At 37.0% G+C, this 22,716-nt stretch overlaps 1 protein-coding gene across 1 annotated transcript; it reads left to right on the top strand.

The window, feature by feature from the left end:
• Positions 1–839: 839 nt before the first annotated feature.
• Positions 840–20,943, top strand: LOC129267721 (muscarinic acetylcholine receptor M1-like). The gene is made up of 2 exons (XM_064105073.1): positions 840–1,740; positions 20,629–20,943. Exons 1-2 carry the CDS (start codon positions 862–864, stop codon positions 20,941–20,943), a joined length of 1,194 nt encoding a protein of 397 aa, XP_063961143.1. The 5' UTR covers positions 840–861.
• Positions 20,944–22,716: the final 1,773 nt, after the last annotated feature.

Below are 22,716 nucleotides of genomic sequence, written 5' to 3'. Positions count from 1 at the left end.
GCCAAGGTAAACAAAATAACAATCCATTACATTTTCTTTGAAGTTGCATTCCACAACACTTCTTTATAATCAATTTGCATTCGCATTATTCGTATACGTGTCTATTCAATGTAATTAAGTGTCTATATTATATTCTTTTCATTCCACCTACCGATGTTTCTATTTATTGGTTAAAAATATGAACAAAATAGTTAACCACAAAAGTAAAAACAAGCGGTATGAAATTCCCGAGGATTGGTTTATTCTCCCCGTATACAATATTATATCTCTACTTTTCTCGTCTTCATTAATTAGATGTATAAAGTAAAAACATAAATAAAAACTGTTCCAAAGATGTAACTCTGTTATAATTAAACTCACCTGCATCTTCACTCTTTTCCTTTTTTCTCATTCCCCTTGCTCACTCAAAACTAATTATGAATCATCGTAATATTTTTAATATACAGCATTGATAATTATCTTGTGGAAAAGGAAAATAAAGGATTCGATATTCTGGTGCGTGATATACTGTATTAGTGTTGTTAGATCAAGAAGGACAATGCGGTACAAAATGGTTAAAGCGACCTTTCGGCTCTCTCCGAATCTTAGAAGAAATGCGCGGGTGTGTAATGCTTTTCAATAGTCTGTGGGCAGAAGTATTCCTTTCAACGATATCTATAAAATAAGAAGCTGGACGGATTATTCTTTTTATTCTGTGCTAAAAGCAAAACCTGAAGACGGCGAGATCATTATTCTGATTCTTAGTACTGCTTTCAAATGATGGTAAAATATCTCTCGGCATAAGTTATTTTTGACACTTTTGCAATTTTAAAGAAAAATCTAATCAGCTCTCACTATTTCAGAATTCTTTATAAGTTTAAGATGGCAAACTTTTCAGAAAGCCCAGATACGTATACCCCTTTCTTTGAGAATGTTAGCGATGACGTTTACGCGACCGCGGCCGACCTCGTTGATGTCGGTGACGGCGGGACGACGCGTTTCAAGTCGATTAACAATCTCCAGGGGCTGATCCTCGGAACAAGCCTCGTCATCCTTATCATCTTCACCAATCTTCTCAGCCTCGGGGCCTTCGCCGTCGAGAAGCGACTTCGCACCTACAACAACTACTTCATCATCAACCTCGCCATCGCCGACCTCATCGTCGGGATCATCCAAATCGTCGGCGTCATCCACACGTTCTTGGGTTACTTCCCGGGAGGCGGGGACTTCTGCAAGGTCTACCTCGGCTTGCGGAACGCGATGTTCTCCGTATCCGTGGTCGGCGTCGTCGTCATCTGCATCGATCGCCACAAAGCGACCTACGACCCGATCAACCACTACATGACGCGAAGCAAGCGCAAGGCTGTTATCTTCAACGTCTTCACCTGGCTGATTTCGTTCGGATTCTGGATGTCTTTCGCGACGGTCTGGGACTTCGTCGTCGATTCCAACTCCGGGAAGAGTTGCCTGGCGTCCTTCTCGAGGTACCCCGCTGCCAACATGTTCCAGACGTGTCTGACCTTTTTCCTACCGCTGGTCGTAATCTCCGTCCTCTATCTCCGCATCTACGTCAAGATCGAGGAGACCGTTGGGGGTAAGAGTGTCAATAAGCATTTCAAGGAGGTCGGTGGCGACGGGTTGTCGAAGTCAACGAGCACGATGACGGTTTGCAGTGACCTGTCGTCGGGTGGGACGATGGAGATGAAGGAATCGAGTGCTGATGTGAAGACCAAAGACAGGAATGGTGGCAAAGCTGGAAAGGTGAGGATGAGGACGATGGTGACGGTGGTAGTGGTGATAATTATGGTGATGTGCGTAGTGATTGGCGTGATGATGGTGGTAGTGATGATGATGGTGATGATGGTGTTGGTGATGATGATGATGAGGAGGAGAAGGAAGGGGAGGAGGTGGATTAGGCTTATAATGAATATGTGGTGATGTTGATAGTGATGTTGATTATAACGACGTTGACGATGGTGATGAAGGTGATGGCGTTGGTGGTGCCCTATGTCAATGGTTATAATGTTTATCTCATTCGTAACTATAACATTCAGTACAAATTAACGAAATTATATATTTTCCAACTTAAGTCTTTCATTCCAGGGGCGGCGGAGCGAATTTGAAAGTGGGGGGGGGGGGGCACAGGGAAAAGGGGCACACTTTCTTTCGAAAATGGCACTATCCAAAACAGGGCCGTATGCAGACATTTTTTTCTCTACGGGCAGCACCCGTAAACTTTTTGGAAAAAATCAGGCGCTTTTGCTTTTTTTTTGGGTTAAAGGGATCGTTTAACATTGTGAGAAGCTGATTTAAAAAATTCTCAAATTAAGATGAATTATGTTTATGAGTTTATGTACTTGTTCTAAGAAACCCTAGAAATCATCTTTATTTTGAATGAAAAGTTGTTAGTAGGTAGGAAAATGTGATTATATTAGAACTCGTCTACTAGACGATTTCCCAAATTACTGTGACATCCCGATTTGAAAATAAAATTGTATGCCTCCCTCTGCGTTGAGATCGTAACGGACACGCAAGCGAGAACTGTCAATCAACCAACAGTGAATGGGGGCAAGGCCGCTCCGGCCGGCATGCACTGAGAATTGTAAACATAACATGCAGCGCATGTTCTCTGCTGGCTCTTTTCTATAGTGCCTTGACGGTACTAGTCGAAGCAGAGAAAGTAGTATGAAAGAAGAAAAACAGATTCTGATAGCGCAACGAAAGATATGTACAGACCATCTAAGATAAGAAAAATGCAGACTTACTGACTCCTCGCCGGGATGGTAGTAACGTGGCAAATTTGGGGCGATGTACTTTAATATTACATGAAGATAAAGCGAAAGTGTAGCACCGGAATAAAATATGTGCGATCCAGAACATCATACATGTACTTGAGAATAGAATAAAAACATGTGGTCTCTCGAGCTCTGCGTGTGTCGTGAGCTGAGGCATGGACCATGGCTAATATAGCTGAGGGAAGGATGGCTTTATCCCATGCGTGAACGTTTCGTTGTTTATGTGGGTATGCAAATTACTTGGTATTACGTAAGACTCTTCCCATATCGCTCGAAAAATGAACATAATACAGGACATTCATTTTTAATTGTGCAGTCACATGATTATAACATTTCATTTATTCAAGACTGTTTCTCTAATGGGCCGAGCACCTTTTTGAGAGCAGTAATCAAAACTTGTGTAGTAAATCTGCCATATTTTACTCACGTATGCACTCCCTTCCTTTGAACGCGAGGTCCTTTCTTCTTCTTCTTTTGCTTGACAAATTTTTGGCGAAATACCTTTAGATTGTAAATTTTTAGATGAAAACCTTTTTTTTTTCTTTTTTTTTCTTTTCAAAATTTTCTCATGAATTGTGCCTCCTCCCTTTAGTAAAACCTGGATCCACCCCTGCACAACGTAAAGCTGCCCCCCCCCCTCCAACACATAACTGCACAGCCCAACAACCAATGTATAACGAACATTTTTATAATAATTATATAAAAAGATTTGGTGCAGCATAAAATATATAAAATATAAAGGTATATGCTGGGGATAAAAAGGACATAAAAATAATTGCATTATTCTGTGGCCGGCGGCGAAAGCATAAAAATATATAGATTCTGGATTGGCGGTGTTCCGGCGGTGTTGAAGCATGATCTTCCGCCGCCAGTGCCAGAATGTATATTTTTACGTACTTCGGGGGGGGGGAGGGGTAAGAAATATTTCCATCCACATTTCTTCCACATCGGCTGATAAATGCTTAATTATTATCAATTAGGGGGGGTGTCCCATGCAACTAAAGTCTGAATTTTTAAGTACATCGTAGCTTTATTCTTACAATCATGGACCTACTATGGCCTAAATTAATGATGCGAGCGCGAAGCGCGCAAGGTAATGTTTATTTTTATATTTCGCCTTGAAAATAAATATAGGAGCGCGAACTTTTTTATGAACATGAACATCTTAAACGGGTCATTCTACTCACTTTTGGTAATCACGCAGGGTATGTTCATCTTAAACAATTCGATTTGATTTATTGTTCTCGTAAATGCGTATTAGCATTTTCATAACAAAAGAAACATAATATCGTTTAAAATTTTGGCATGAATAATAGAGTGTACTTATTAAAAATATGATTCAACCCACACACACCAAATGATCCACACCCAACATATTATGATATTAACAATTAGCAGGATCGAGGATTGTCATTATAAGCACATTGCTTGGAAAAAAATAACTGAAAACCCGAGATTCAAACTTATTAAATTGCATTGATTATACAACAGTATGGTGCGAGCGCGGAGCACGAAGAACGAGTTGAAAATTATTAATATTTTGACATGAAGAGCTGAATCGGGTCATTCTAATCAAATACGGTCTCATGGTAAGTATAAAGTTTATACGCCAAGCGAGCTGATATTTGTTGAAATTAAGATCTTAATACGAAACATTGTATAAACTGTTTTGGAATATTGCTGCATATTTTCCTGAATAATGATAAGAGCGCATGTAAAACGCAAGCTGATTTTTTAAAAAGTATATTCGCGATTGATTTTTTTTGTATAATGATTTCTACTTTTTCTGTTTTCAAATCGTTCCTCTTTTCTTATTTCATTCACTTTTCTTCTTCTTATATCCTTTCTTATCGTTCCTCTCTATTTCCGCTTTCTCTAGGCATAGATAGCAAAGCCCCAAGAAACTCCAGAATCCTGAGACGTCCAGATGGTATTTTGTACAAAAAAATGAAGTCACCAATCTAAAAATGTCACTTTAATCCGATTTTAAAAAATGTGGAAAGACACATGCAGGGTTCGGCGACAGGGCATATAAAGTTTAGTAATACAATAGAGAAATGCGAGTAAACGCAAAGAGTTGAATTTGAAAAGTTTTTCGATTTTATATTAAAATCCTACATTTTTATTTCAATAGCATGTTCGTGATATTACTTATAACCCCTTATAACATTGCATTATGAAGGGTTATATATAGATATTCCCGTGATGCACATCAGTGTTTCCACTCCTCCCGAAATTTCGGGAAATTTTACCTTTTCCAGGAAAGGTTCCGAATGAAACAAATCCATGCAGGAAATTTCGGGAAATCCAAAGCCTTATTACAAGTAAACAATAATTAAACATAGCAACTGTCAACATTCATGTTATATTTTAAAAATTGTTTGCTGAAAGTTTCGGCTGGCTACATTTTTGTACAATTTTTGTTAAAATCAAACTAAAAATTCTAGGAAATGTCTATAAATTCGAGAAGTTTGTTTTGGATCTGTGGAAACACCGATGCACATGGCCTTTGTAAGCGGGGGTGCTAAATCACCTCCAAGATTTATATGGGGGTGATGTACAGGTTTGATCCAAACACCTTCATTTTGGTGCGGAAAACAAACTTTTTATTTTTGATTGTATGATTATTTTGCTTTAAATTTTAAGTATTTTCCTTTGTCAAAACTGCTATTTTGGTATTATTGGTTTTAGTAAACATGTGATATTCATCTTTTTCTTATTTTTATTTTCACATTTTTCCTTTCTTTTCTTTTTTCTTTCTTTCTTTCTTTCCCTCTTCCTTTTAAGGGGGTAACTACCCCACTTATCTAAAATTTAGGAGGGCGTGCCCCTTCCCCTCGCTTCCATTTATCGCTACCTTTCCCATTCCCTTCGTTAGTCTGGTAACCTTATTTCGACGTCAAAGTGTCCACTCTATTGTTCTACAACACAACGAACATGACTAAAGAAAGAAAATTGGGAGAGAGAAGTAAAATGAAAGGATCTGAAAACGACGTGTGACCAGGTTGAATTCTCTTATTCACAAAGTGCAACCCTGGACATGGAGGAATGGGGGGTCTGAACATGTGATTTTTGAAATCTTGAAATGAAAATCATTACATCATTATGGAATATAAACAGGGGAAAAGACAAACAAGAACATAGCAGACATTTTCGTTTCTAATATTAAAATGTCCTTTATTTTTTCTCCTATTTCTTGTGTTGTCCAAGGTTGGAGGTTGGTTGCTAGCGACCCCCTCCCTTCACGCTGGCGCATTTACACACTGACGAGGCGGATCGGAGAGATGAAATCATATATCTCCAGAATGGACGATGAAAAAAAATTTAAAATTATTGAAAGGGGGAGCGGGAACGCTATAGATTATGCCTATACCTGCGGCCCCCTCAAAAAAAAATGGAGACGAGGGAAGTGGAAGGGGCGAGTAGCGTATAAGTTCTAAGTAATGATAATAACAGTAATAAAATAATATAATATTTATATAGCACACGTGTCCATCTTGTTAGGTGCTCAAGGTGCCCATGTATTATTATCACTGCTTGATTCGTGTGATCAAAACGAAAATACCTATAATCCTTTATTTGAGCCCCTCCCCCGCGCAAACGAAAAACACTACGAACTTCCACAACCATGCAAGGGAGAGGGGGGGGGGGAGAAGTGGTGTTCATTTTCAAAAGTGATTATATTATTTTATTTTTTGCTCACGAGCTACACTCCATCGTAAATGTTCAAAATGTTTGTCGGTATAGCCCTTGATTCTACAAATGTATATCGGTAACGTGTACCGACGTCAGCTATACGACCATGAGTCTTGGAAGTGTTCAACACTCTCCTCAGTCACATTTTCTTCCACCATACCCAGGGCAGTACAGGCTTTCATCAGTTAAAGGTAGGGGTGGGAATTATCATTCACACTTTCCCGATAGGCCGCCAAAATCATTTTTTTTTTTTTTGGGGGGGGGGGCATTATTCACGTTATTATTTATTTATTTATTCATTTATATATTAGAGGGCTTGACCTAACTAAAGATCGAAGTTCTAATACAGTCTTATCTTACCTTATCTCATGAGGTCTAAATATATCACATGCAAGCTAAATTTATTGTATATTTTTATTTAGAACTGAGAATTGAATATTCTGGGCAGTTATTGTAATCATGAAGAAGATGCGTATCTAACGAAAAGATTCGTGCGAGCGCGAAACACGGAAGTAATTTTTAATATACTCACCTACAAAAGTATTCGTTTTGCAGTGACTCATGAATGTACATGTAATACAAATCTCACCAATCAATAAAATGCGAGAGCGAGTTGTACATTTTCAATATCTGGGACTAAAAAATGTATATTCGAATCACATTTTCAACCATAAATTGGATGGATATATAAGCATAACTTTATGATGCGAGCGTGCATGAAGCGCGAACAGAAATTCTAATTTTCCGCCCGAAACTCGGACAATCTAAGCACTTTTTCTGTCATGTACAATATGAGTATTATTGAGAACTGAACATGTTAACCACGTTTTGAAATCATAACCAGGATGAGTATGTAATCAAACAATTAAAGCGAGCGCGAAGCGAGAGCTGATTATTATTTTTTTTAATTCAGATCTAAAAACTGGAAAGTTCAAGTCCGTTTTTTATTTAAAGAAGAAACGTCATATTAGAGAATTAGACGCGAGGTGATTTTCCCCCTAGATTTAGACCTAAAACAAGACATAAAAAGCAATGGAACCATGAACAGACTGGCTATATATATATATATATATATATATATATATATATAAATATGTGAAGTTATACATGTACATGTTATACATATATACATGTACATGTTATACATATATATATATATATATATATATATATAACTCAACAATCGATTAGAGCGCGGAGCGCAAGCTGATATTTCTTCCGACATGAAAAGTGGACTTTATTACATGGCGTATCTAGCCGGGGCGGCAATGGAGGCACGTGCCCCGGGTGCTACTTTCAGTGGTGCAAAAACGGGAGATAGATGCAAAGAAAGAAAGGGAAAAAATGAATAGAAAAAGCAAAGGAATTAAGACGCTGAAAAGGGAATACCGCTGACGGTAATACCCCCGTTCTCTGTACACTCTAAATTACAGGGATTTAAAATTAGTCCACATGGACTGTAGTTAGGGACCAATCGAATTCCGGATTTAATTGAATCCTTCAGATTCCTTTTTTAAATCTCGAAAGATTTAAATTTAATCTAAATTTAAATCATTTGAGATTTAAATTTAAGTCTTTAGGATTAAAACAAAATCCAGAAATCGATTGGTCCCTAACTACAATCCATCTAGACTTATTTTAAATCCCTGTAATTTAGAGTGTACCATTAATGCACTTTTCAACGTAAAAAAATAATATTGCATGTCTTTACCCAGGGATGAATATTCGTGCAACTTTTAATTAGTGATATACTTATATTCTCTCCATGAATTCCAACAAACACTCCTTATAAAAAAAAATAGTTTTTCAAACTCAAATGTCATAACTTTTCATCTATAGCTACGAGTTTGCATTATTTTTATACCTTTCTTTTCATTAATTCTTGCAAACAGTTCAGAAATATAATTTTCTGGTTTGTGAAAGCTTCTCACCACGCTCTGATTTTGATGAGGGAGATAAAAACTCTCCATTAGACATTTTTAGGTGAGGATATACAAAATATCATCTCGCGCTTCGCGCTCACATTAGGGCCTACCCCGATGAGATACGTATCCTTTTCATGAATTCCTACAAAAAGCCCCTAAAATTATCCATGCTTTGATTTCCTCCCGTTTAGATCTTTCAAACTCATTGTTCTTTAACCTCCCACAAAAAGATTGGACAAAACTTCAACGTCTACAAAACTCTGCTGCCCGTCTCCTAACATACACTAAAAAGTATGACTCCATCTCGCCAATCCTCCAGTCCTTACATTGGCTGCCTGTTGATAAAAGAATCTCCTTCAAAATTATTTTACTATTATTCAATTTATTCTCTCTTCCCCCACATATCTCCGCAGCTCTATCTCAAAATATCAGCCTTCACGCAGTCTCCGCTCATCATTCTGATGCTCTATTGCTCCAGACACCCAGAACCAAACACAAATGGGGGGATGCATTCTCTGTTATAGGACCAAAGCTATAGAATCGATTGCCTATCCAATTACGCCAAATTTTCATCAACAGAAACATTCAAGTCCCAGTGAAAACTAAATTTTGATCTCCCATTAACATCCAGGAGAATTCAAATTCTTTTTCGTTTTCTATTGTTGTTGGGTGTTGTGTTTATTTTTCTACAAGCGCCATGAGCACCGAAAGGTGGACGCGTGCGCTATATAAGAAGCCACCAATATTATTATTATTATTGTCATTATTATTATTATAATTATTATCATTATCATCATTATTATTAAGATTTCCCCTCAATATTAATTTTTCAGCTCGCCCCTCGTGCTTGCATGAAATGCTTAATTAGACAAGCATCGATATGTCCCGATTGTAGGTCTCAATATCAATAATTTTCGGCTCGCGCTTCGCGAATGCGTTCATTGTCTGGATATGCATCATGTTAATTATTACAAAAAGTGCTTAGAATATTCCTTTTTAAGATCTTAATACTGAAAATAATAGGCACGTGCTTAGCGCTCGCATACGTTGTTTTCGTTAGATACGCATCATTTTCATGATAAAAAACCCCGGACTAGAATATTATGTTTTATTTTGACTGGTCGAGTGCAGAGTATATACACAATAGACCTATATTTTGAAAGGGGTGCGATTTTAGCACTTGCCCGGGCCTCGTTTGTTCTAGATACGCCACTGTGGACATGGTGGACATTAAATTAAACAATGCGAGCGAATAGCGCGAGCTGAATATTATTATGGCCCGACAACTGGACATTCTAAGCAGGTTTTTTTAATGTAAATATCAAATTATATGTACCTCAGTAAACAATAATTGCAAGCGCGAAGCACAATAAGCAATTTTTACATGTAGACATAAAAACTAGACATTCCTCTTGCACTTCTTGTAATAATGAATACGAAGGGTATATCATGCTCAACAATATATATTTTTTATATATATAATTGATCATGACTGGACGTTGTAAAACAATAAAGGACAAGCTGTTTGTAGCGCGAACTAAATTTACTGACATAAAAGTGAATATCTTAAAAGCGCTGCCCAACACGTAAGAAACTTGTGAAGATGATAATGGAACAGTCTGAATGATGCGAGCGCGAAGCGCGAGCTAACAATTTTGGCGACTGGGACATATGGCCGGGCAATTTTAATCACTGTACGTAAAAAAGAATGGGCTTGATTGTAAGGCGATTTAGACCTAAAACCTATATACATTCAAATCTCTCTCGAAACATGAAGCAATTAATTAGAACCGCCCGGTGTGACAGTATATTCTAATCACTGTCGGTATAGCATATATATACACGGAGTAATGGAACATTCCTTCGTGACCCAACAGTTATATCATTTTTCCGGTAGGCGTCAGTCCGACAGCCTCTTTTCTTTTCATTTTTTTTTCTTTCCTTCTTCCACTTTCTTCTTTCTCTTCTTCCCCATCCTCACTTCTATTTCCCCCCTCTCCCCCTTACCCCGACATGGGAAGGGGGGGGGGGTCATACCCTGTTAGAGACGGCCTTTCAATATCGACGGAAATACAATTATGCTCATTCACAAGAATTTGTTTTGAAATACACGAATTTAAGTGTATTGTTATGTGATAGTTGTGGTGATGATGTATGACTAATTGTTCCATGGAATTTGAATGTTTCAGTGATTGGATCGAGCAGAAAAGGGAACTTTCGTGATTGATAACGTGTGACTAATTACACTATTTCATTTTTCATTATTTTCCCCAAATGAATGATATCATGAGGATATATTATTTTACATTTGTTTTATATTGATTTGTTATACTCGTATTTATTAGAAATTTTCATATTGTAATGCTAATTTAATTTATTTATTTTTAGGGACCCCGGGGAAGAACAGGTTGGCTATCAATAGCCAATCTGAAACGGGTCTATCCCTACGATTCTGTATTACATGCATTGTAAGCTTCATTACTGTTATATTGTTAATTTGTTATATTGTTTTTTTTTTTAATTATTTGATTATGTAATGTTATTTTGTTTATATTTATGCATTTTTTTAATCGTGAATATAACCAACCAATATAAACAATACCAGATCGAAGGTAAAGGATGCTTCATATACGCTGAGGTTTCATATAAATTGTATGAAGAAAATCAATAACCAATTTACAGGTTTTCAGGTAAACGAGCTAGAAAAGAACACAAAACACTATTTTCACGTAAGGTTCATATAGTAATCAGGGATGTGTAAAAAAAATCAGACTTCTTTTTTACTGTAAAGAATTTACGGAAGGAGGATCGAGAGAGGGGAAGCATGCAGAAGAAAAGAAAAGAGCGGCCGAAAGAAATGGAAAATGTAAAAGAAAAGTGATATGATTTGAAAGATGTCATGAGCGGATTATATGGCGGAGAAACTGAAAGAATTATTGACCCCAATCATGGATAAAATTAAATACGATTCCTACCCCTTACAAAAAAAACAATCAAATAAAAAAAATAAAAAACCAACAAAGTTTATGGATAATAATTTGCAGGTCTAATAGTCATTATAGTCCGGGGTCTAGGAGTTGAGATGTTTTGGGTTTGCAACTACCCTATCTACCACGTTCCAAAATAAAGTCCAAAACGGAGAGGCCCCGATCGATCGGAGGGGGGGGGGGGCAATTATACGTTGATCATGTTGATCATATAGTTTCTCCCCGGGAGTTTCTCATAAGCATCTTACGTGAAGATAGGCCTACCGAAGATTTTGATGGGATGGGAAATCCGGGATGGGAATATCTTTGTTGGGGGAGCTCGTGGAGAACGTAAAAACACACACACACACACACAAAAAAAAACCACGATGGTGGATGTTTCCATGCCAGGGGGGGGGGGGGAGAAGGAGAGGTCACTGCCTTTATTCCGAGTTCCTACCCAGCTATGCCCCGTGTATGTAAACATGTACATGACACACGAAGGCCTGTGACTATATACGTGGACGTAACATGACCAGAGTGGAGTTCGGATACATATTACAGCTCCATGATATTGCATTACATGGAGCTATATTGCATTCTCTTCTCGAACCAGTCGACGGACGTTTGCTATATCGTGACCAGGTAAAAGAGAATTATCAACAACCACAAGGATATATCTTGTAGTGCATGCAAAGGTAAACTAAAGAAACGGAACAGAGGGAATTTTTTTTTTTTTTTTTTTTTGGGGGGGGGGGCACAATATAGCTTCTGGAAAATCACGCTCCATCCCCGGCCCCCATGATCCACAAAAAAAAACTACTATTACTCTACACTGTAGATCCGAGATTGTATTTGTAGCCCCGGTTTGTCGCGTTCTTTTCTGTTGTTGTCGTTTTATTTGCTACTAATTTACGTCGCCAAAATATAAATTCATCAAAATCCCATGGTCTGTAAGTCTACAAAGTTCATTATGAGGCATACATGTAGCATATTCAAATGTACAGACCACAGACGGAATGGACATTCACGAGTTCGACACAGTTTGACAGTATGATCATGGACCTATGATATTCCCCCAATGTTATGCACAAGCGACACACACAGCTACTCCCTTTCACACAGGCAATAAGCAACGCACATGCATCGATCGCTTATCGCACACACCGAGCGGAGACACAGAAAAAACCCAAAACAAACTAACTTCGCCCACAGATCACGCAAGAAGCGAAATTCCCCGTGGTAAGCTCCGCCTACTTTCTTGCATACATCACAAGGTGGCGCTATATAATATCGATTTAAATTGGAAACAGAATCATGAATCAACCGTCGAGAAGTGCATTTTTCTCTTCAAACATTGCCTCAGATTTTCAGTTTTTAAAAACACTTCCCGAACATGTTATGATCCCAAACTTTCACATGGGTATTTTTGAGCTCTTAGTCAAATGTTCATACCATTTTCAAAAAGCAATATGATAATTTTTTCAATTGCTCACAAAGTGAAACAATCCCTTTAAGTTAAATTCATGGATTTTGTGCATACTTTTGGTGATTTTTTTGAAAATCTGCAGTAAAATATTGTGAGTTTTCAAAATTTCGGGGGGGGGGGGGGGGGGGCAACTGCCACTGCCCCCCCCCCCCCCCCGCTGCGTACGGACAGGATCTTAAAACAAAGAATACATGACTTATCTACCCCACTTACATGACTCATGAAACTTAAGGCACGTAGGATTATTTTTACAATTTTTAAAAAATTCATTATGCACTTCCAGAATGAAGCAGAACGGTGCTTAAGAAAGAAACCGGGCGCTCGTCGGGCATGAAAAGAGTAGTTTTTCAGGATAACTTGATATGAAGAACAGGCACTAGCGTACCTAAGGAGGTGCAGGGGGGCAGACTGCCCCCCCCCCTGACGAGTCACAAGCAAAAAAAAAGCGAAAAAGGGGAAAGAGAAAAGAAAAGAGGAAAAAGGAAAGAGAGAAAAAAGGGGGAAGTGGAAAAAAGAAAGGGTTGAAGAGAAAGGGGAAAACAAAAACTGGACTGCAGACTGTCGGAAAAAATCATAAACTGTCGGGCTCACGGGACTGTTCCAACTGATTCGTTTTTATTTAGTTCCACCATCTTTGTCGGTAAATGTCAATTAAACTGTACACTTTTATCGGTAAATTGCTAGTTTTACGCAATGCGACTTTAGAGCTCTCTGTACCGATAGTGAAGAAAGGAGTGGGCTGACCAGGGACAGGAAAAAGTTAGAGAACAACTTTTAGGTAACATAATTATAACAATAAAAATTTCGCGCGTAGCGCTCGCATCCATTTTTTTTGTTGATTACCTAAGATAAATGTCTAGTTTTCAGGTTGAGATATCAAATATTTTCAGCTCGCACTTCGCGCTCGCGTCAATTGATTAGTAAGAAACCAATTTATTCACGGTAACAAAAAGTGCTTATAATATCCAGTTCTAAGGCCGGAATTTAAAAAAATTCAGCTCGCGCTTCGTGCTCATATATAACTGTTCAGATAAATCCATCCTGTTCATAGTTAAATGAAGTGCTTAGAATGTCCAGTTTTCAGGTCGGAATATAAAAAATAAAAAATATATCATTAGAAACCAATTTGTTCACGGTTACAAAAATTGCTTAGAATATCAAGTTCTTAGGTCGGAATATCAATTCAGCTCGAGCTTCGCACTCGCATAAAATTCCATTTTGTTCATAATTAAATGAAGTGCTCAGAATGTAAAGTTTTCGGGTCGAAATATAAAAAAAAATTAGCTCGCGCTTCGCACTCACACCCATTAATTGTTTTTAACTACGATCTTGTTCATAGTTTAAAAAAAAGTGCTTAGAATGTCCACTTTTCAGGGGGAAATATCTCAAATTTTTAGCTCGCTCTTCGCGCTCGCATCAATTAATTATTCAGTTAGAAACCACTTTGTTCATGGTTATTAAAAGTGCTTAGAATGTCGAGTTCTTAAGTCGGAATATCAAAGGATTTAGCTCACGCTTTGTGCCCGCACGACTGTTTAGAAACCCATCCTGTAACTGCTTTGAATGTCTAGTGTCCAGTTAGGAATATCAAAATTTTTAGCTCGCGCTTCGAGCTCGCATAATTTATTAAGGAAGATACCCATCCTATTAATAATTAAGTGCACCAAATGTATCGTTTTAGGTCTAAATTTTTAGAAAAAAAATCAGCTCGCGCTTCGCGCTCGCAATTATTATTATTTTAAACTGATTTCAATGTCAAATACCTCTTTTATAACGTCTCCAAATGAGCAGAATTGGGGACATAATGTAGACACCTTTAAAGAGGAATAAAAAGAAGTATTTTAATATAAACATTGCAATTACCACTTGATTAGAAATATATCGATCACGATCCATTACATTTCATTTCTGGAATGATATACAAAAAAGAATTAATTTCGACAATAAAGTGCAATCGCCCGATAGCAATTATCAGTAGTAGCAAGATCCAGACTGTTTTATTGGGCACCCCCTGGGTAACATTTCCCACCTTCAGTGCCACTGCCAGACCTACACATCCAAACGTGTATGGGGGGGGGGGGGGGGGCTGCAAAATGCAGGGCAACGAGGACTGCGAGGTGCCCAAATATCCTCGTGTATTGGTAATTTTATGACCGAATGTGTAATTTCTGCACGTTTCCCATCATGTAAAAGGGCTAAATAATAATTGAAAAAAAATGTTCGCTCGCACGAAAATTAAAAACTGTGAAGTTGATATTTGGGCAATGATTATCAGCCCCCCCCCCTGAACAAATTGTGCCTATATACGTCCATGCCTACTACCCCCCCCCCCACCTTGCTCATCCTTGTCGCTTGCCCCCCCCCCCCACCCCTGACGAAATATGCCAGGTACGCCACTGAGAACAGGCTCCTATGGGAAGGCAAATGGGCAATGGTTAAAACATAACAGGTCCTTCTCAGGTGAAAGGGGCACAGAACACGTTCGTGGGGGGGGGGGGGGGGCACTTTTCTTAGGTAAAAAGGGGCAAGGCATTAATTCGATAAAGGGCACCTATAAGAAGGCAAAAGAGCACTTGATAACGGCATAAATAGGACCGGTCTCAGGTGAAAGGGGCACAGGACATAACCGTAAGGGGCACTTTTCTTGTGTGAAAAGGGGCACTGATTCGAGAAAGGCGCTTGTACAAGAAGGCAAGGGAGCACTTGCTCATACATAAAACGTGTCCTTCTCACGTGAAAGGGATACAGAACACGTAATGCAGACTATGTGAGGGGCACTTTGGGGGGGGGGAGGTAAAAGGGGCAATGATACGATAAAGGGCACCTCTAAGATGGCAAAAGGGCACTTGCTAACGGCATAAAACGAATCCTTTTCAGATGAAAGGGGCATAGAACACGTTCGTGAGGGGGAATATTTTGGTAAAATTTGGCACTGATACGAGATATGATACTTGCTCACACATAAAACGGGAACTTATAGGTGAAAAGGGCACAGAACACGTCCATTAGAGGGCATTTTTGGTAAAAAAAAGTTGGCACTTTTTTCAGTGCTTCAAAAAGTGGGGGCACTGTGCCCCCCCCCGGATCGCTGCCCCTGTTTCATTCGATTGGTTTTTCGTGAAATAGGAATTCAATATTCACAGGGCCACATGGGAGACCAACACATTCTTAAATGGGCTTCCCTGTTTTTAAACAAATTAAAAAAAAGGTTGTATAGAACTACTTCATCCGTCCCTGATGTTAGTACAATTAAAAGTAGCGATAAATAAAAAAACCCAGAAACTGTGGACGGTGGAATTATTAAAAAATTCTTCACTATTCTCCGCGTTTTTTTTTTCATTTCACTCCAATTTGAATCTGATTCGGGCAAAAACTACGAGTCCAGTCATGTTGATTATAATCATAAACTGAAATAAATGTAAAAAATGGACTTCCAGTATATTGACTGATTGATTGATTTTATTCGTCAAGAATATCAAATGTTATATGAGATACATTGAATTTAAAGAATACCTTGACAGTATAACCCATGAAAGCCGAAAGGCTTATATTTCCAACGGGGTCTTATTGATAGTATAAAACATTAATATATTGTAACAACAAAATGTATATATAAACTACGACAAAAAAAATAAACATATCCATCAATCATTAATTTGCAAAAACCTGAAGCAAACAATAATCTATATGAAACAAGATTATATTTTAACAAACCCTACATTTGCAAATTTCATATCACCAGGAAAGGTAGAAGACATAAAAATGATTTAATTATATGATTTAAAGGTTTGTACAAATGTCTTGCCCCAACTTTTAACAATTTCGCAGGTATCATATCTAAGACCAGTACTTTTTGACATTTTCAATTTATTTGGTTAATGGAAACTATTTTTAGAAATACCCTTTTCTTTATAAAAAAAACTTTTGAAACTGTACACTTTCTGCATGAAACTTGTATTTATTGGTAAATTACAGACTAACTCAACGGCAACAGTTGTAAAATAACGAATAAACTCATTTGCAATTTCAGTTTTATCATGACTTCATTTATCTCGCACATTAATAAATGTCTTTTGATCAATTTTCCATTTACCTATTAGACCTAAACCTTTTAAATTCTTCCACAATTTTCTTGAGTAATGTTTGTTTTTTTCGATTTTTCCTTGAAAATACTCGTCTTTGGCACTTCTAACTTTCCTTTGTACTAGATTCCTTAAAACTTTATATTTCTTTCGAGGTCATATTTTTGTATGCTACATTTCTCTCTTTAATTAAAGCAATAATTTCATGGTTCATCCATTTTTCAGTTGATTGCTTGATTCTTGTTTTTTTAAGAGGTGCGCTTATATCTACTATTGATAAGAATTTTCCCAAGCCATATTTACATCGTTACATATGAGGCCGCCATCAATTCAAGCCTAACCGCTCACGGTGGTGGTCTCCTGCGTTCATTTATTACATTATATATATATGTTTACATTTATAAAAGATTAATTTATACTCACACTCTTATTTGTATTTATCATGTAATATGACTACATTGTTTATATTGTGCATTATTTTGTATATTGTAATTGTAAATATTTTTGTATTGTGTTTTTGAACGCAGAAATAAATGCAAGCAAACAAGCAAGCAAACATTCAGTTTCTTTAGACCAGTCTGAGCGGGATAAATTGAAATTGAAATTGTCTACATTATAATCTTTTATTATGGTTGAATGAGTTTTAGATCTGCTTTAAAGGACAAGTCCACCCCAACGAAAAGTTGATTTGAATAAAAAGAGAAAAATCCAACAGGCATAACACTGAAAATTTCAATAAAATCGGATGTACATGTAAAATAAGAAAGTTATGACATTTTAAAGTTTTGCTTAATTTCACAAAACAGTTATATGCACATCCTGGTCGGTATTCAAATGAGGAGACTGATGACGTCATTCTCTCACTATTTCTTTTGTATTTTATTATATGAAATATGAAATATTATAATTTTGTCCCATTGTCAAGTGAAATAACAATTAATTCTTCCCTGAACATGGAAATATTGTATAATTCAATCAATAAAAGTAGAAGAAAAAAATAGTGAGTGAAGACATCGACTGTCTCATTTGCATGTCCCTGAATTGGGCATAATCACTGTTTTGTGAAAAATAAGCGAAACTTTAAAATGTCATAACTTTCCTATTTTACATCCGATTTTGATGAAATTTTCAGCATTATGCTATTGCTTTTTCTGTAATTATTCAAATCAAAGGTCAAGTCTTGGGTGGACTTGACCTTTAATAAAGTATATGCTAGATGAATCTTAATCAATTATGTTACATTGAAAATAGGTTTCTTTTAGTTTGACATTTTTTTTGAAATCTGAATAGCCCTTGGTTTAATGTATTAAAGGCATATATGAATAATATGAGACTTTCGAGAATTACTATATTATATCCCAGGCACGCTATAGGCACTTAAGGTTATAGGAATATTTGTAAATAGGGCTTTTCAAATGAATTTTAATACACCAGTGTTTGAATAAACTGTCGTCAAGAATCCATTAATTGAATCTTTACAATGTCTTGAATGTGCTTTTGTGCGTTGTCGTGAGTGAATCTTTACCCACCCTGAAAAGGTGAATGCTTTAAGTGCTAATGCGAGAAAGACTTTCACTTAAAATCTGCGAAAGAAGAAATAGCATGTATGATTTTTATATATTTCTTTTTTAATTGATGTCCTTCATAATTATGAATTCAAAGAATCATTTCTCCCGATTTCTATAAGCTTTGGTGCTTATAGTGAATTCCCCCTCAACTGAAAGGGGTATTTTGATGTTTTGCGTGGTGCTTTTATTTCTGTTATTTTTTTATGTGGGCAAAACCTTGTGAATTATCAAGCAAGTCAAGAAGTCTCATAATACTTCAATTTGTCCATTATATCTTTTAAGGTCATGAAGTTTGACGGAAAATAATTCAGAGTATGGTGATACATAAAAAAAATAATAATCATGCCTATTGTCATATCAGGGAGGGAAGTTTAAGAAAATACCCTTCCTGATATGACTATCACAACAACTCCATCAACAATATAAAACAGAAAAGAACGGAAATAGAGACAATAATTCATAAATTACCTTGACACTTCTTTTATTACGCTAAGGCGCCCCCATGCGCTGACAGGAATCGCACATGTACATGACATACCCCCCCCCCTTAGAAGAAGAAAGTTATAGCAATTTAACTTTCTTTCATTTAAAGGAGCATGTTGAAATAACATAACATTATAACACTCGGAAGAACGAGGAATTCCGATATCACATGAAAAAAAAAACTTATGCCAATACAACAAGGTGACTTAACTCTGCAAGACTTTTTTTTATTTTATATACATATATATATATAAAACCTTTCCATAGCAACATGATCTATTTAATCATATTAAAAAATGAAATTAAGCCCTTAAATGCAAGAATTTTGATCCAGCTTCAAGTTTACAAATGCAGAACCTGAAAAGAGAGAAAAATAAAATAAATGAAGAGAGTAAGAGTTAGAATATATCGACTTGTTAGAACAGAATAAATTGTTCCATGAAATTGAGAATACGATTTTGTCGTTAAAAGTAAGATAGTTGTTAATAAATTGTTATAGACATTCATTTCAAAACATTGCTTGACCACCTGGATTTTTGGAGTAAAAAGAAAATCACATTTTCTTTTTAAATTATGTCATATCATGGAGGGAAGCTTAAGAAAATACCCTTCCTGGTATGATTATCACAACAACTCCATCAACAATATAAAACAGAAAAGAACGGAAATAGAGACAATTACCGTGTTTACACTTAATCGGCATTTGAATCGGCTCGCGGTTCTGAACCGCGAGCCGATTCAGCATCGGCTTTTTCATAGCGTGTAAACGCGAGCAACTTGAATCGGCTCGCGGTTCAGAACCGGCAATTTGCACCACCAAAGTAGTAGGTTCTGAACCGCGAGCCGATGCAGAATCGGCTTTTTTACTACGTGTAAACAGAAAGCCAATTCTGCACCGGCAATTTGTGTGCATTTCAATTACTTTACCATTGTGACGTAATTGTAAGCGCACTGATCCAGCGTTGTCTTTATTGTGACGTATATTGTAGGTATGCGTATCATTTCAGGTTTTTGCATCGGCTCGCGGTTCTGAACCGCGAGCTGTAACAACGTGTAAACGCAATCCAAATGCCGATTCTGCATCGGCATTTGGTTCAGAACCAATTGCCGATTAAGTGTAAACACGGTAAATAATTCATAAATTACCTTGACACTTAATTTTATTACGCTAAGGCGCCCCCATGCGCTGACAGGAATCGCACATGTACATGACACTATAACATACGATTTTTGTATTTCCTTGGATAGCAAAGCACCTGCATTCACTGTAAAAACTGCGGTGTTAAAACTGACACCAGTTGGTGTTTAGAGGACCACACCGTGAGGTGTTAAAATTACACCCTAGAGATTAAAAATAACACCAAAGCGTGTAAATGTAACAACCAAAGGTGTTGTAATGACACCTATAGGTGTAAAACTAACACCACCAATTCAACACCGGTGTAAAATAACTGGTGTGGTCCTCTATGTACACCGGTTAACACCACAATTGTTGCTGTACGTGTTGCCTTATCCACTGAATGTGCTCTTTTCCATCGTCATTATCTTTGGAAGCCGCCGGTTATGACGGCTATAAAATACAGTGACATTCTTCATTAAATATACCTTTTCAAAAAAAAATCTTGACTTTTTTTTCTTTAAACAGGATGACGCCAATGGTAACCGGACTACGACGGCTAACCGGGAATCCGCCAACGAGATGCAGAAGGCGACCCGAACCCTATCCTACATCGTATTCTCCTTCGCCATCGCTTGGTTTCCCAACTCCATCATCTATTTCCTCTACTCCATCGAGCCCGAGTTGATCGCCTACAAGAACCTGCCGAGGGATGTGAAACAGTTCTTCGTCTGGCTTCGGTTCGCAAATAGTTTTCTGAATCCGATCTGCTATTTGGTGTCGCAGCCGCTCTTTCGGAAGACGGTCGTGAACATGCTTTGCCGTCCCCGTCGTTATTGCTAAAAAAACATTTCCGTTAGTTAGGAGCCCCCGGCCTCCCCATCCATGACAATGTCATTTATGTTGTATATATTGAGATTAAGAGTGAGTTATACCGAGTTTACACTTAATCGGCATTTGAATCGGCTCGCGGTTCTGAACCGCGAGCCGATTCAGCATCGGCTTTTTCATAGCGTGTAAACGCGAGTAACTTGAATCGGCTCGCGGTTCAGAACCGGCAATTTGCACCACCAAAGTAGTAGGTTCTGAACCGCGAGCCGATGCAGAATCGGCTTTTTTACTACGTGTAAACAGAAAGCCGATTCTGCACCGGCAATTTGTGCGCATTTCATTTACTTTACCATTGTGACGTAATTGTAAGCGCACTAATCCAGCGAACGTCTTTATTATGACGTATATTGTAGGTATGCGTATCGGTTTTTGCATCGGCTCGCGGTTCTGAACCGCGAGCTGTAACAACGTGTAAACGCAATCCAAATGCCGATTCTGCATCGGCAATTGGTTCAGAACCAAATGCCGATTAAGTGTAAACACGGTATTAATTAGGTATAATGTGAAAAATCCCCATGCGTAAAAATGGCATCCTGTCAAAACAAATACGCGTAAAATTTGATTTGTATATGAATTAATCCATTGTAAATATTCTTTTTAAACACGAGTCAATGTAATGTATTTAAAGGACAAGTCCACCCCAACAGAAAGTTGATTGGAATAAAAAGAGAAAAATCCACCAAGCATAACACTGAAAATTTCATCAAAATCGGATGCAAAACAAGAAACGATGACATTTTTAGATTTCGCTTAAATTTACAAAACAGTTATGCACATTCCGGTCGGTATATGCAAAATGAGAGAACTGATGACATCACTCCCTCACTATTTCTTTTGTTTTTATTATATGAAATATTATAATTTTCTAATAAAACAAAGTTTTATTTCTCATTGAACGTGTGGAATTACCATTGTTTAACATTTATGGTTCATTCAAGTGGGTCCTTCTTGTCAAATATTAAAAAAAAAGAAATACTGTATAATTCAAACAATAAAAACAAAAGAAATAGTGAGTGAGGGACATCATCGATTCTCTCATTTGCATTTGACTAAATTGTGCATATAACTATTTTGTGAAAAATAAGCGAAAACTTTGAAATGTCATAACTTTCTTATTTTACATCCGATTTTGATGAAATTTTCCGAGTCAGCATTACGATTGTCTGATTTTTCCCTATTTATTCAAATCAACATTCTTCTCAGGTGTACTTGACCTTTAAGTTTTAAATTGGTTCTTTTTGTATTCATAATTTGCATTTATTGTAATTATCTTACGTCACAATTACGTTTTAAAACTGATTTATTGAAAACAAGATGAAATTACAATCAAATATAAATGAGATGAATTTTGAACATTTTTGCATCTACAGACGGTTATATGAATTTATTTATATATTATATTGACTTGTGTTATAAGTGTTATCGTCAAACTTTGTATTAGAACATGAATTTATGTATGAATGATATTCAAACGAAATATATGTAAAGATGTTTCATCAGAAATATGTATCTATGTGATTTATCCTTTAATCATTTCATGATTTTACACGAAATAGACTCGTATAACAATGTTTTTCCTGTCGGAAAGAGAGTCAGAATGAATGTAATAAAAATTGAATTAAAGAAAGAAATAAAGAGATAAAAAGGGGAAAAGAAAGAAATTAAGAAAAAACGAAAGAGAAATAAATAAATAAAGAAAGAAAGATAAAGAAAGTTAGAAAGAAA

Source organism: Lytechinus pictus, chromosome 9 (assembly GCF_037042905.1).
Source record: "Lytechinus pictus isolate F3 Inbred chromosome 9, Lp3.0, whole genome shotgun sequence".
NCBI lineage: Eukaryota > Metazoa > Echinodermata > Echinoidea > Temnopleuroida > Toxopneustidae > Lytechinus > Lytechinus pictus.
This window is presented reverse-complemented; position numbering and strand designations above follow the sequence as displayed.